The sequence below is a fragment of the Hydra vulgaris genome, chromosome 13 (genome assembly GCF_038396675.1).
Source record: "Hydra vulgaris chromosome 13, alternate assembly HydraT2T_AEP".
NCBI lineage: Eukaryota > Metazoa > Cnidaria > Hydrozoa > Anthoathecata > Hydridae > Hydra > Hydra vulgaris.
The window spans coordinates 7,024,726-7,040,000 of record NC_088932.1 but is presented as its reverse complement, the minus strand read 5'-3'; the positions used below and the strand labels follow the sequence as shown (position 1 = coordinate 7,040,000).

The window sequence follows — 15,275 nt, the reverse complement described above, 5'->3', positions numbered from 1 at the left end:
AATTATCGATATTTTTAAACTTCTTTATATTGGAAAAATATTTGATTTGATCTTCATTTTTTGTTTGATAAAACAAAAATGAACTTATGAGCACAAAGTTTTTTCTTACATAAAATGTTTCATCTATGTAGGTTAAAAAGTTTGATAAAAAATTCTGTTAAGTAGTGTTATATTTCTAAAAATGTTGTTCTTTCTTAAATGCTAATTTTTAAAAAAATGAATTAATAAATTATCAATTTATTTTTTAGCTCAATGCATAAATATCTAGCATAGGTTTTAATGTAAGATTAGCTACATATAAATTGACTTTTTCAGTGTTGAGATTTTTAACTACTGTGCTTAATATTTGTTAGAATTTTTCTTTTTTTCATTAAAATTTATGTCCATTTTTAAATCAGACTTTTTCAAATGGATAGTTAATGATAATTTAAATACAAAGTACTTATATATATATATATATATATATATATATATATATATATATATATATATATATATATATATATATATATATATATATATATATATATAAATTTTTGTATATATTTTTAGTTTTTCAGTATGAATTAAATGATCCTGAAGGCGAGATTATTTCTTCTAATTTTCCACATGAATATGATGTTGACAAAGATTATTTCTGGAGAATACTCGTCAATCCTAATAAAAGAATTTTGTTGAGTTTTCAATATATGGATGTTGAAAGCAGTGCAAACTGTGAGTATGACTACATCCAAATCCAAGATGGTAGAGATAAAATAGGCAATGTTCTTGGTAAATATTGTGGTAATCAAGAACCAAAACCTCTTCTCTCTACTGCAAATCAGATGTTTATACAATTTCATTCAAACAAACAGTATGCAAGAAAAGGATTTATATTAAAATGGAAAGCAGTAGATATTATTGAAACAAAACCACCGAATATTCTTTCAACGATTGCTTCAACACTTGCAAAGAAAGGTATGTTTGTATGTTGTAAGAAAAGTAAATTATGTTGTTAATTAAGTTGTGAGAAAAGTTTTAAATTGAAATATGAAAGTTTATATATTAAAAAGTGTGTTATATATTGAATATATGAAATATTATATCAAGTTTGTATATTATTTTAACTAAAAGTTTAATTTGTTCATATTTAGTATTTGAGTTTAATCTCACAGAATCTGAAGGAGAAGTCATCTCCCCAAACTACCCTAATAATTATGATGTTTCAAAAGATTATTACTGGAAAATAACAGTAAAACCCAATCAAAAAATTCAGTTGTTTTTTCTTTTTTTGGAAATTGAGTTTGCATTCACCTGCAGTCATGACTATATACAAATTACAGATGGTAGTGGAGATAACATAGGAAAATTTTGTGGCACTCAAAAGCCTGATATATTAATGTCATTTGGAAATCAAGTTGTTATTCATTTTCATTCTGATGACCAACAAACTAGAAAAGGTTTTATATTAAGATGGAAAGCTGTTGATGCTCTAACAACAAGTTCTCCAGCAACAACTTTAAAAAAATCTCCTAACATACAAGAAGGTTTGGTTTTTTTTGTTTTTGCATTTTTCGTTTTTTTATGTTTTGTATAAAAACTTTTCCACAGCATATATTATATGTAAAATTTAAAAATTGTGTGTATATTTTCTCAATTCATCAACTTTTTTTTTCTTAAAATATTTTTTGATTTATTTATGATCTATTATTTGGATTTCTTAAAATTTGCGTGGTGATTCGTAAGCAAGATGATTCATAGGTGATTTGTAGGAAAAGTGATAACTATTGCAATTCATATATCATGCTAATGCACCATAAAAAGCCAAAATTTGCAAAATAACATCAGAATGCTTTTGAAAGGATTTTGTATAGAAAGTATATGAAAGATAAAAGAAAAATATTGAATAAAATAAATTATTTTTTATCTAAGGTTTTATTTATAAACCCTAATCAACAACATCATGAAATAGGGGGAAGTAAATCACTTCCCCCTATTACTTTCAGGTGAAGACAGTACTACATGCCAGGGAATACTGGCATGTAGTACTGTCTTCACCTGAAAGTAATTGATTTATTACATACATGTAGGTTTAAGCTTTAATTATAAAATATGTTTTATTCTGTGTCAGGAGAGGTGTCTAATTACTTGCACATCTTGTTCTACTACTGCTTTTGTTTGTAAGTTTGCACTGCTCAAAGTAGGCACTGCTCAAAGTAAAGTATTTAAAATGTTCACTGCTCAAAGTATATTTATAAACACCAAAATTTACTTAAAAAATCTAAAGTTAATTTTAAATAGATCTGTGAAGCATATATGTGATAAATCGTTATTTTGTTAACAACACTACTAATTAAAATCTACAATTATCAGAGGTGCTTATTCAGTCTTACAAAACATTTTTTATACAGAAACTGATTTTTCTATGCCAGTTTCAATGCCAACAATAATTATTTTCAATGCCAACAATAGTTGTTTTCAATGCCAACAATAGTTGTTTTCAATGCCAGCAATATTTGTTTTCAATAGTGTACTACTGTTATTTAAAAATTTTTTTGTTAGATTTTTTAGAATTATTAGAAATAGTTTTAAAAGTATTCATATAATACTTTTTGAGTTTTTGATAAAGAAACAAGTAGCATCACAAGTTCAAAATCATCACAAGTTGTTTGTTTTAACCAAAAAGGGAACGGCACTTATCTACACAGCCAAAGACATTTAGTGGACAGCCAAAAATCAGTATTTAAACATTATTTTTAATATGAATGATCTCATGAAAATAAATGATGTGCATCAAGATGTTTCCAAGATTAAACTAAATAAAAGGTTGTGTTTGATTATAACAAAACAATAGTTGTAGCCATGCAATTGTAAGATTTAAAAAATTGGGCTGGCAAAGAAAGTTTGACATCTAAAAAAGACTTGGTCTAACAGAGAAAAAGAGGAGATATTTAAACAAGCTCTTATATTTATCAAAATAAATTTAAATAACCAAATTTTTTCAATCTATAACACTGCTGATGAAACCAGTAGTTTAAATGATGAACAGTAGTAGCTTGAATAATGTTGAAATAAATTTGAATTTTTTGTTGTCTACTTTTAAAGTCTAATTTTAAATTTAAGTATCTAACATACTTGGGTGTTGCAATAACATGATATAAGCTACATATATAGCCATGTGTGTGTGTGTGTATGTGTGTGTGTGTGTGTGTGTGTGTATATATGTATGTATCTCTCTCTCTTCCTCTCTCTCTCTCTCTTCCTCTCTCTCTCTCTCTCTCTCTCTCTCTCTATACTCTCTCTCTCTCTATATATATATACATATATATATATATATATATATATATATATATATATATATATATATATATATATATATATATATATATATATATATATATATATATATATATACACACATATATATATACACACATATATTATTATATATATGTATATATATATGTATATATATATATGTATATATGTGTATATATATGTATATATATGTGTATATATATGTGTGTATATATATATATATGTATATATATATATATATATTTATATATATACACACATATATATCTGTGTGTATACACTACTGTTCATAATTATTTGAATGGTCATGCTTTTCAAAATTATCAAAGTTTTACTCACTATTGGGAGAAACACTGAAAGCAAAAATTGACCAGAAAAATTAACTATTGATTAAGTTTACATAATAAAAAATATAAAATTAAATTAAATTACTTAATTAATTTTCTTGTCATTTTCTTTCATCAAAGTAACCACTCTTGGCAGCAATAACCGCTTTACATATCCTTGGCATTCTACATAAAAACTTCCTAATGTATCAAAGTCAATTTTATTCCACTGACTATTAAGTTTTTTCCACATATCCTTTGCATCTTTAGGCATTAGTTTTTTTACATTTCTTTTTAGTTCATACGATAGAAGTTCGGTAAGAGAGATATTTGGTGATTGGGGAGGCCATATCATTCTCTTCGATAATTATTAATCATACTTAATCATTCTCCAACTCACTCAAGTAATTTCTACCACAATTTGGAGAGTTTTTTAAATCATTATCTTCTTAAAAAATGAATGGCTCCCCAATAATTCCACTTCCTGAAGGTATGACATGACTTTTCAAACTGTCCAAGTACATTTCTTTTGTCATTTTTCCCTCTATTTTTACAATGTCAACTGTAGTATTTCCTCCAAAACAGCCCCAAATCGTAACACTTGTTTTATCATCCATCTTCCAACATTTCTTTAGAAAAACAATCTTCTTTTGGAACCAAAGATTTTAAACTTTGATTTGTTGGTCCAAAGAATAGGTTTCCATTGATGTTTCGTCATTGATGGTCCATTTTTTATGTAGTTTTGCCCACTCTAGTCTTTTTTTATTCAGGAGAGCTCCTCGAAATCAACTCATAGAATAGGTTATTTCCAGAGCTTTTAATAATCTATTTTTTACTATTTTCTTTACTAGTAATTGTAATTTTTTATCTTCAATGCAGATATATTTTGATAACGTCCAGATCTTTTTTAATTGATCACACTTCTAGTTTCTTTCTTCTTTTTTGTATTATTCCAAACTCTTGTGCTCGAAATCTTAATTTTTTTTTGCTATTTGACCCATAGAACATTTTTCTTTCCAAAACGTGAATATTGCATATCGTTTTTCTGCAGTCAACTCTCGTTTTCTGGCCATTTATCATGTAATAATATCAACAATTTATCATGTAATAATATCAACAATTTATCATGTAATAATATCAACAATTTATCATGTAATAATATCAACAATTTATATAAATTATTAAACTAATAGTTTAAAACTATTAAGTGTGAGACTCCACTTTTTTTTTCTCCAGGAAAACTATAGCATAAATAAATCTCTTGAAATATAAAGTAATAGTTAACAGGTATAGTATAAGACGATGGTATAGACGATGTACAATAATAGTTAACAATATAGACGATGTTTCGTGAAAATGTGCTTACCCACAATTTTTAAAAGTTGAGGTTAAGACTATATTTGACCTTCTAAGGATCAGTGCGTTGAGTGAAAATGTTCTATCCAACATCAGTATTGTTGTGTCTTTTGGTGGCCCACAATTAATGAAACTTGCTTACCCACAAATGATGAATAAGTAAAAATCCCACAAATAAAACTTGTTGAATTGAGTTCTTCTTAAAGTAGCTTTTTAATTTAATTTTTAATTTAAAGAATTTTTTTAATTTAATTTTTAATTTAAAGAATTTTTAATTTAAAAGAAAAAACTGGTAAAAATTAAAAAACTGGTAAAGTGGTTTCATTTAAAAATGAAGTTTTTAAATAAAATTGAATGTGAAATGATAAAGATAAGTTTACTTTACGTTTTGATAAAAAAAAAAAAAAAAAATGCTGAACACCTCCATATTCTTAATCAGTATAAGGTGAGCTCATTTACTTTGACACATCATAATTAAATGCATAATATATAACAATAAATGCATAATATATAAACTATTTTTAGATGTAAATTTTAAAATGTAATCAACTTGCTATTTCTTGAAGTCTATATATATATATATATATATTATATATATATATATATATATATATATATATAAACTTCAATATATATATATATATATATATATATATATATATATATATATATATATATATATATATATATATATATATATATATATATATATATATATATATATATATATATATATATATATTACTATTATTATTATAAACAAATCTAATCATATTAATCTTCCAACAATTTTTTTTAATACTTTTTTTGTTTAAAAAATAAAATACATATTTTTTGTTTTTGAATTAATTAATTTTTTTGCATCCTTTTTACTTATTCTTTTCTAAAGTTTCTTTTTAGTTTTTTTTTTTTTCTTTTCCTTTTTGATTTTATATAAATTTTTTACTTTAGTTTTTGAGTACACATTAATGGGAAGTAATGGCGAGATAAAGTCTTCTAACTACCCAAGGAATTATAAAATAAATCAAGACTATTATTGGACAATTAATGCTGAACCAAATGAAATAGTACGTTTGTCATTCGTCGCTGTTGACATAGAAACAAGCTCTAATTGTGATAGTGATTACATTATCATTAGAGATGGGGAAAGTAATGATAAAATAATAGGCAAATATTGTGGTCAGGTTTTACCTGATTCCATCTCAAGTTCTGGTAATCGCATGTTTGTGCACTTCCATTCTAATGAGCAATATACAAAACCTGGTTTTAGGATAAAATGGGAAGCTTTACCAAAGTTTGGACCAACTACAACACCTGTTGTAAAAGTTGTTCCTAATGGTAGAATATAACATTTCTATCAACATTTTTTACATTATCTATTATCTGGTTATAATTAAAATTATAAATATATTATATTAATAAACTTATTTTTATTTTTATTTTGTGTTTATTCATTTGAAATTTAGTAAAGAAACTTGAAAGGGGAAGTATTTCAAACTTGTTAGATTCTTTTAATTTATACTTTTTCATTTGGGTTTTAGTGTTTGAGGAAACATTGTATGGAAGTAATGGAGAAATCAGGTCTTCGAAATATCCAAGAAATTATGAAGTTAATCAAGATTACTACTGGACAATCATTGCTGAGCCACATGAGGTCATACGTTTGTCATTTATTGCTGTTGACATCGAAACAAGCTCTAATTGTGATAGTGATTATATTATCATAAGAGATGGTGAAAGTAATGACAAAGTTGTAGGTAAATATTGTGGTCAGACTCTACCTGATGCCATCCTTAGTTCTGGTAATCGCATGTTTGTTCACTTTCATTCTAATGAGCAATATACCAAGTCTGGGTTTAGATTGAAATGGGAAACTTTACCTAAACTCAAACCTACAACAACTCCTGTTACAAAAGTTGTTCCTAAAGGTATTTGTAGTATTATTTTAGTAAAAATAATGTTATTATTGTGAATTTGTTCAATTTTATTAAAATTGTACTTCTTATTTGTATTTTAGTGTTTGAGGAAACATTGTATGGAAGTAATGGAGAAATCAGGTCATTGAAATATCCAAGAAATTATGAAGTTAATCAAGATTATTACTGGACGATCATTGCTGAGCCACATGAGGTCATACGTTTGTCATTTATTGCTGTTGACATCGAAACAAGCTCTAATTGTGATAGTGATTATATTGTCATAAGAGATGGTGAAAGTAATGACAAAGTTGTAGGTAAATATTGTGGTCAGACTCTACCTGATGCCATCCTTAGTTCTGGTAATCGCATGTTTGTTCACTTTCATTCTAATGAGCAATATACCAAGTCTGGGTTTAGATTGAAATGGGAAACTTTACCTAAACTCAAACCTACAACAACTCCTGTTACAAAAGTTGTTCCTAAAGGTATTTGTAGTATTATTTTAGTAAAAAGAATGTGATTGTTGTGAACTTGTTCAATTTTATTAAAATTGTACTTCTTATTTGTATTTTAGTGTTTGAGGAAACATTGTATGGAAGTAATGGAGAAATCAGGTCATCAAAATATCCAAGAAATTATGAAGTTAATCAAGATTATTACTGGACGATCATTGCTGAGCCACATGAGGTCATACATTTGTCATTTATTGCTGTTGATATTGAAACAAGCTCTAATTGTGGCAGTGATTATATTATCATAAGAGATGGTGAAAGTAATGACAAAGTTGTAGGTAAATATTGTGGTCAGACTCTACCTGATGCCATCCTTAGTTCTGGTAATCGCATGTTTGTTCACTTTCATTCTAATGAGCAATATACCAAGTCTGGGTTTAGATTGAAATGGGAAACTTTACCTAAACTCAAACCTACAACAACTCCTGTTACAAAAGTTGTTCCTAAAGGTATTTTTTAGTATTGTGTTTGTAAAAATAACATGAACGTTGTTAACATATTTATTTTAATTATTTGAAAAATATACAAAATAGAAAGTGGTGAGACAGGTAGTTAAATTACTCTTATGTAACAACAACAATAATAAAACTCCAATAACAGTAAGTGTGAAGAAAACAATTTAGTAAACTGCGCAATGACATTATTATAGATGAACATTTTTTAAATTCAATTTGAATGCAGATAGTGAAGGTGAATTCACTATGTGGTCAGGAAATGAGTTCTGTACTTTAATAACTCTTTGGCTGTGAAGAAATCTTCTTGTATCTTGATAAAGCGTATTTATTATGTGGAGTAAATTTTTGTGAATGACTTCTTGTAAAATATTTTGAGTTGAAAAAAGTAAAAAAAATTATAAAAGAGTCTATAAGGTTAAATTTTTTATATTTCATAAAAAGATCGAATTAAAGTATGCAAGTCTGCAAACTGAAGGTGAAAAAGTGATGGTTTTAAAATGAAGATGAAAAGGTGTGGGCTTCAAACTGATGGTGAAAAGGTGAGGGCTTTAAACTGATGGTAAAAAGGTGAGGGCTTCAAACTCATTCTAGTACAAGCTGCACAAAAGCTTTTCTAGGCTGTTAAAAAAAGTTGAGAATTGTTAGAGATGAAGGATTTTAAAAGTAAGTAAATGCGAGAGTATGCTATGCTTGAAATACGAGAGCAATGATTAGAGAACTTTGTATCGAAGGACATGGTGATTCCAATATCCTGAATTGAATAAAAAGTTTCAATATTGATAACGGAGTTTAATGAATAAGGATGAGTAGGTATATTATATCTTCCCTAGCATAAATAGCGAAATTTGTTGGTTGCTATTTTGAGTTGCCAGTCATTTAAACTTTTTTTAAAAGTATTTACAAGATGAATTTTGTTAAAGTCATTTAATGATTGGTACAACTTTATATCATCTGTAAACAGCTTAATACCACAATCTCTACTAATGCAAGAAATTATGTCATTAATAAAAATTAAAAATAATGTTGATTCTAGTACAGTTCCCTGTCGTATTCAACTCTTTACTGGAATATTTTTGGAATATGAGGTACCAATTCACATTGAATTGGTACCTCATATTGAATGATTAGTTACAAAATCTTTAATTCAAATAAACAATTCAAATTTAATGCCATTTTGTTGCAGTTTGAACAGTAGTTTGGGATGAGTTACTGATTCAAATGCTTTTTCCAAATCAGTATAGATGATGCCAACTACCTTTTTGTTGTTTACGGAAGAAGTCTATTTGTTTTAAGTCAACTAATGTTGCGTGCATGTGGATCTATGATTTAAAAAACCAAATTGATGATGTGAAATAAAGTTATTTTCTAATAAATAGTTTTTTATGATTTGAAAATAATTCAGGTCATTGAAATAGGTCTGTAGTTAGTTGGTAGAAAAGGATTTCCAAATATTTGGTATAGTACTACTGTGATCAAAAAGTAAGGTGAGATTGTTTATAAAATGTAAATTCTTTATTTATTCTTCCTAATCAGTTTTATCCCCTTCAAAGTAATCCCTGTTCGATAAAACGCACTTTTTTCAACGCTTTTTCCAGTCCTCAAAAAAGCCTTTTCCGGTATAGCCTTCAAGACCTTCTTTGATTCTGTTTTTATCTCCTCTGTCATGTGAAAACCGCATCCCGCATTTGTCTTTTGAGTTTGCTGAATAGCCAGAAATTGGACAGGGCCAAATCAGGCGAATACGGTGGTCGTGGAACGACATTAGTCAAGTTTTTGGCAAAAAATTCGCGAAGAACCAATGCAGTATGACATGATGCATTATTGTGATGAAGGAACCAAGAGTTGTTTGCCCATAATTCTGGCCATTTCAGACAAATAGCTTTACGCAACTGGCGCATAATGCTCAAATAATGTTCTTTGTTGACAGTTTGGCCTGTCGGAAGGAATTCATAGTGGACCACACCACAATAATCAAAGAAAACTGTCAACATGACCTTGATTTTTGATCGACTTTGCTGTGGTCTTTTCGGTCTTGCTTCACCTTTTGCACAATATTTGCTGGATTGGTCGGTGGTTTCAGGGTCATATGCGTAAATCCAAGTCTCGTCTCTAGTAATAATGCATTTCAAGTGGTCCTGATAGTCAGACAACAAAGTTTCACACACATCAACGCAACACTTTTTATCCAAAAAATTGAGTGATTTTGGCACCAATTGAGACTTGACACATTTGAGACACAAAACATTCTTCAAAATGGTTTGGACTGAGCCAAATGGCATTCCAACACTATCAGCGAAATTTCTAATTGTCAATTGACGATTTTCAAGCACCAAATCTTTGATTTTTTTGACGCGCTCTGGACGACCATCAACACCTACCTTGTTGGAAGGCGTTGATGGTCGTCCAGAGCGTGATTCATCTTCAACGCGTACTCAGCCCTCTTATAAATGTGTACCACTTATAAACGTTTTTGTGTGCCATGGTTCACCAAAGGCCTACTACAACATTTTCGATGTGTCTGCACAAGAGTATTTGTTTCGCAAACAAAATTTGATGCAAGTTCTTTGCTCAACAAAATCACCCATTGTAGAAATCGAAAAATTTACTTTTGGTTGTTTACAAAAACATGTGCAACTCGGAGATAATTAAACCTTTTGACAAACAGATGCTTGGCAACTGTTATAGACAATCCTACCAACCTAGGAAAAAAATTTACCTGCCTTCATAATGCTCGGGAGTTTTAAATGACAATTTCACCTTACTTTTTGATCACAGTAGTACATGTGGTCATTAACAATTCAAACAAAATTGAATGAGGAAAGGCAATGGTAGTCCTATTAATTTTAAAAATATGGAGGGGTAACCCTTTAGAGGTTTGGAAACTTTTGCTTAGATTTTTTATATCAATGAAACAACAGAATCATAAGAAAATGATAAGTTGCACAAGGAGTTTTGATAGAATGGAATCTGTGACAAAAACAGGAGCATAAAAGTTGTTTAAAGTGCTTAAATTTTTCCATTGGCTAAACGTAGAGAACCATCAGCACTTACAAGTTGTGCAAGAGAATGATGAAACTTGTATTTTGACTTGACAAAAGAGTAAAACTTGATATTTTCTTTATTGGCAATATTTTTCTTTATAGTACTTGTTTATATTTCAGCATTGTAATTATAGTTCTTGTTTAAATTTCAGCATTGTATAGACATGAGTGATTCTTGTATTTGGTAAAAGTGTGTAGGTTGGAATTTCTCTTGTATTTTTTGTATAGATTACATTTTTTTTGATACCAAATTACAAACTGCGCAAAGTTGAATACAGTATCTTTTTTTATGGAGTGCAGGAACATGTGATAAAGTACTTAACACATATAGCGTTCCAGTATAACTCAACAACATGTTGCGTGTCAGTATAAATCGACATCATTGTGTTGTTGGAGGGGTTGCTAGTTGAGTAGTATTAGTAAAATTTAATTGGTTTTGAGAGTTTTGATTGGTTTATTTTAATTGTAATTTAAAACATGTGAGATGATTGGCAAATAATTCAAACATCTTGTTTTGATTGTCATTGGTAATGCTAATTATATTTTTTAATTTATTTTTTGTGTTCAACTTCAAACAGCATGGATCATATGAACTTGAACTATGAAAACTTAGTTGAACTAAGAGCGGTATTATGTTTTTTGCATTTGGTTCTGAGGAGGTAAATCTGGTTTCATTTATTTAACGTTATATCAGGGTTGGTCAATAGGAAACAGTGATTTACTCTATATTTTTTCTAACTCTTTTGTCCATGAGAACCACTATTATTGGATTGGGTAGTTCAGGGGTCCTTACACAGGGTTTAATGTGAATTGGTTTTATACATTTTACCTCCAATAGTGAAAATATTTTTTATCATCGATTCAGTCTTGATCCTTTGCAATAGATGGATCAATGCTGTATCTTTATGATAAAATAAATGTTTTTTTCTCTTTTTTCATGAGTTTTAACCCCCATGGCAACTAATACATTCCAAGTAGTGGTGTAAAGTTCTAGATTCAATTTAGTAATCCATTTTTTAGTAATGTTAAGTTTATCCATTCGTGTGAGATTATTTGTATCATACTTAATAAGCAGTCCAGAATTCAAAATTGAATAATTAATTTTGTTTTTTGACTTTTAGAGTTTGATTGTTAGTTGTTTTTTTTTTGAGTGAATTATTTAATTTAAATATTTGAAGTTATTGGTTTTGGAAATGGTTTCCTTATAGTTTTAAACAAATTTCCAATTTAAAAATTATAATACCTTGATAATAAATAAATACAGTACTTCGAACAATTTAATAGAGTAATGAATATGCTCAAAATAAATTGTAAACAAACCAAATTTATTTAAATCAATTATAATTGTTACCCGATAAGAAAAAATAGCAAATAAATAATTTTCAAATTGAGCTTAATAGAATCAAATTTTCAAACCCAAAATAAAAAGGTTAAAACAAAATTAAAGCAAATAAACTGTTTGCTAATTTTAGTGAAAATAAATAATTGCAATATCTCAAATAAGAATTTAAGAACAATTAAAATGAAATTATCATGCTAAAACAGCGGAAAAACAAAAATTGAAAATTTATACTTTATAATAAAATCTTACTTGGGAAAAAACTCTTAACACTGTCTTAACACTGTAAATGGGGAAATGGGGAAGAATTTCAAGCTTGTTAGGTTCTTTTAATTTATACTTTTCATTTGTATTTTAGTGTTTGAGGAAACATTGTATGAAAGTAATGGAGAAATCAGGTCTTCGAAATATCCAAGAAATTATGAAGTTAATCAAGATTACTACTGGACAATCATTGCTGAGCCACATGAGGTCATACGTTTGTCATTTATTGCTGTTGACATCGAAACAAGCTCTAATTGTGATAGTGATTATATTATCATAAGAGATGGTGAAAGTAATGACAAAGTTGTAGGTAAATATTGTGGTCAGACTCTACCTGATGCCATCCTTAGTTCTGGTAATCGCATGTTTGTTCACTTTCATTCTAATGAGCAATATACCAAGTCTGGGTTTAGATTGAAATGGGAAACTTTACCTAAACTCAAACCTACAACAACTCCTGTTACAAAAGTTGTTCCTAAAGGTATTTGTAGTATTATTTTAGTAAAAATAATGTTATTATTGTGAATTTGTTCAATTTTATTAAAATTGTACTTCTTATTTGTATTTTAGTGTTTGAGGAAACATTGTATGGAAGTAATGGAGAAATCAGGTCATTGAAATATCCAAGAAATTATGAAGTTAATCAAGATTATTACTGGACGATCATTGCTGAGCCACATGAGGTCATACGTTTGTCATTTATTGCTGTTGATATTGAAACAAGCTCTAATTGTGGCAGTGATTATATTATCATAAGAGATGGTGAAAGTAATGACAAAGTTGTAGGTAAATATTGTGGTCAGACTCTACCTGATGCCATCCTTAGTTCTGGTAATCGCATGTTTGTTAACTTTCATTCTAATGAGCAATATACCAAGTCTGGGTTTAGATTGAAATGGGAAACTTTACCTAAACTCAAACCTACAACAACTCCTGTTACAAAAGTTGTTCCTAAAGGTATTTTTAGTATTATTTTAGTAAAAATAATGTTATTATTGTGAATTTGTTCAATTTTATTAAAATTGTACTTCTTATTTGTATTTTAGTGTTTGAGGAAACATTGTATGGAAGTAATGGAGAAATCAGGTCATTGAAATATCCAAGAAATTATGAAGTTAATCAAGATTATTACTGGACGATCATTGCTGAGCCACATGAGGTCATACGTTTGTCATTTATTGCTGTTGATATTGAAACAAGCTCTAATTGTGGCAGTGATTATATTATCATAAGAGATGGTGAAAGTAATGACAAAGTTGTAGGTAAATATTGTGGTCAGACTCTACCTGATGCCATCCTTAGTTCTGGTAATCGCATGTTTGTTCACTTTCATTCTAATGAGCAATATACCAAGTCTGGGTTTAGATTGAAATGGGAAACTCTACCTAAACTCAAACCTACAACAACTACTGTTACAAAAGTTGTTCCTAAAGGTAGATATCATGATACTAATAAAATTTTTTTTTAATCGAGTTCTTGTTTTTATGGCTTATCATAAATGCGCATTTATATATTAGGGTATCCCCAAATGAAGCGAAATTATATAAAACTTTGGTTTTATTATATACAAATTTTTGGTTTTATTATATACAAAATTACATTTTTTAACAAAAAATGAAAAAAATGCATTTTTTATGTTTTTGTATGATAATTTTAATAAGTTAAAATTTTTTCAAAATGAATATAATTTTTGAAATTTTTATATTATTTTGCTTCATTTGAGTACCAGGTTGACATATTTTTGGAAAACTTTTTTTTTTGAAAATATTAGGGACCCATTAAATATTCGAGGGTCTTGAGGGACCTGCTTAAAATATTTTTTATTCAAAAAAATTTTAAACCAATTGTTTTTGTATTAGATAGAACACATTTAGGGGGTGGGAGCAGATTATCTTCAAAAATGTTGTTTTTTGGGACATCCTAATATATATATATATATATATATATATATATATATATATATATATATATATATATATATATATATATATATATATATATATATATGTATGTATGTATGTATATATATATATATATATATATATATATATATATATATATATATATATATATATATATATATATATATATATATATATATATGTATATATATATATATATATGTATATAGTTATATATACATCTACACTCTATTACTTGTATAATTTTTTCTTAGTGTTTGAATATACATTAACTGGAAAGAATGGTGAAATCAGGTCAGCAAATTATCCAAGAAATTATGATGTTAATCAGGACTTCTACTGGACAATTAATGTTGAACCTAGTGAAATCATTCGCTTGTCATTTGTTTCGTTTAATATTGAGCCTAGTCCTAATTGTATTCATGATTATATTATAATCAAAGATGGTAAATATAATGGTTATATCTTGGGTAGATTTTGTGGCGGGAATTTTCCAAACACTCTACTTAGTTCTGGAAACCACATGCATATTCAGTTTCATTCTAATGATAGAATTACTAATAGTGGTTTTTTATTGAGATGGAATGCCTTAAACAAGCTGAAGCCAATAATAGTTCCTACTCTACCTAATAATGGTATTTTTACATACTCGAAATAATATTTATATAATTCTTCAAATAAATCTTAAAGTAGAATGTTATATATGATTTTCATGTTCCATTAAATATTTTCTTATTTACTGAGTGGCATTTTTTTTTTGATCTGGATCTGTTTTATTAATCATAGAAAAATAATTTCTTTTTAAAAAAATGACAATTATTAGCATGACAATTGTTTAAGTAAT

The 15,275-nt window shown here is 27.7% G+C and overlaps 1 protein-coding gene across 3 annotated transcripts in view; it reads left to right on the top strand.

Annotated features, from left to right (window-relative positions):
• Nucleotides 1-15,275, top strand: part of LOC100198158 (cubilin) — an 80,736-nt gene that overhangs the window by 49,233 nt on the left and 16,228 nt on the right. For 2 of the 3 annotated variants that reach the window (XM_065816842.1, XM_065816841.1), the window contains exons 21-30: nt 553-957; nt 1,134-1,526; nt 5,931-6,317; nt 6,521-6,907; nt 6,997-7,383; nt 7,473-7,859; nt 12,604-12,990; nt 13,080-13,466; nt 13,556-13,942; nt 14,686-15,066. In XM_065816842.1, the coding sequence (XP_065672914.1) occupies nt 553-957; nt 1,134-1,526; nt 5,931-6,317; nt 6,521-6,907; nt 6,997-7,383; nt 7,473-7,859; nt 12,604-12,990; nt 13,080-13,466; nt 13,556-13,942; nt 14,686-15,066 (3,888 nt within the window). The remainder of the gene's footprint in view (nt 1-552; nt 958-1,133; nt 1,527-5,930; nt 6,318-6,520; nt 6,908-6,996; nt 7,384-7,472; nt 7,860-12,603; nt 12,991-13,079; nt 13,467-13,555; nt 13,943-14,685; nt 15,067-15,275) is intronic. The other variant, XM_065816843.1, reaches the window with a different exon arrangement.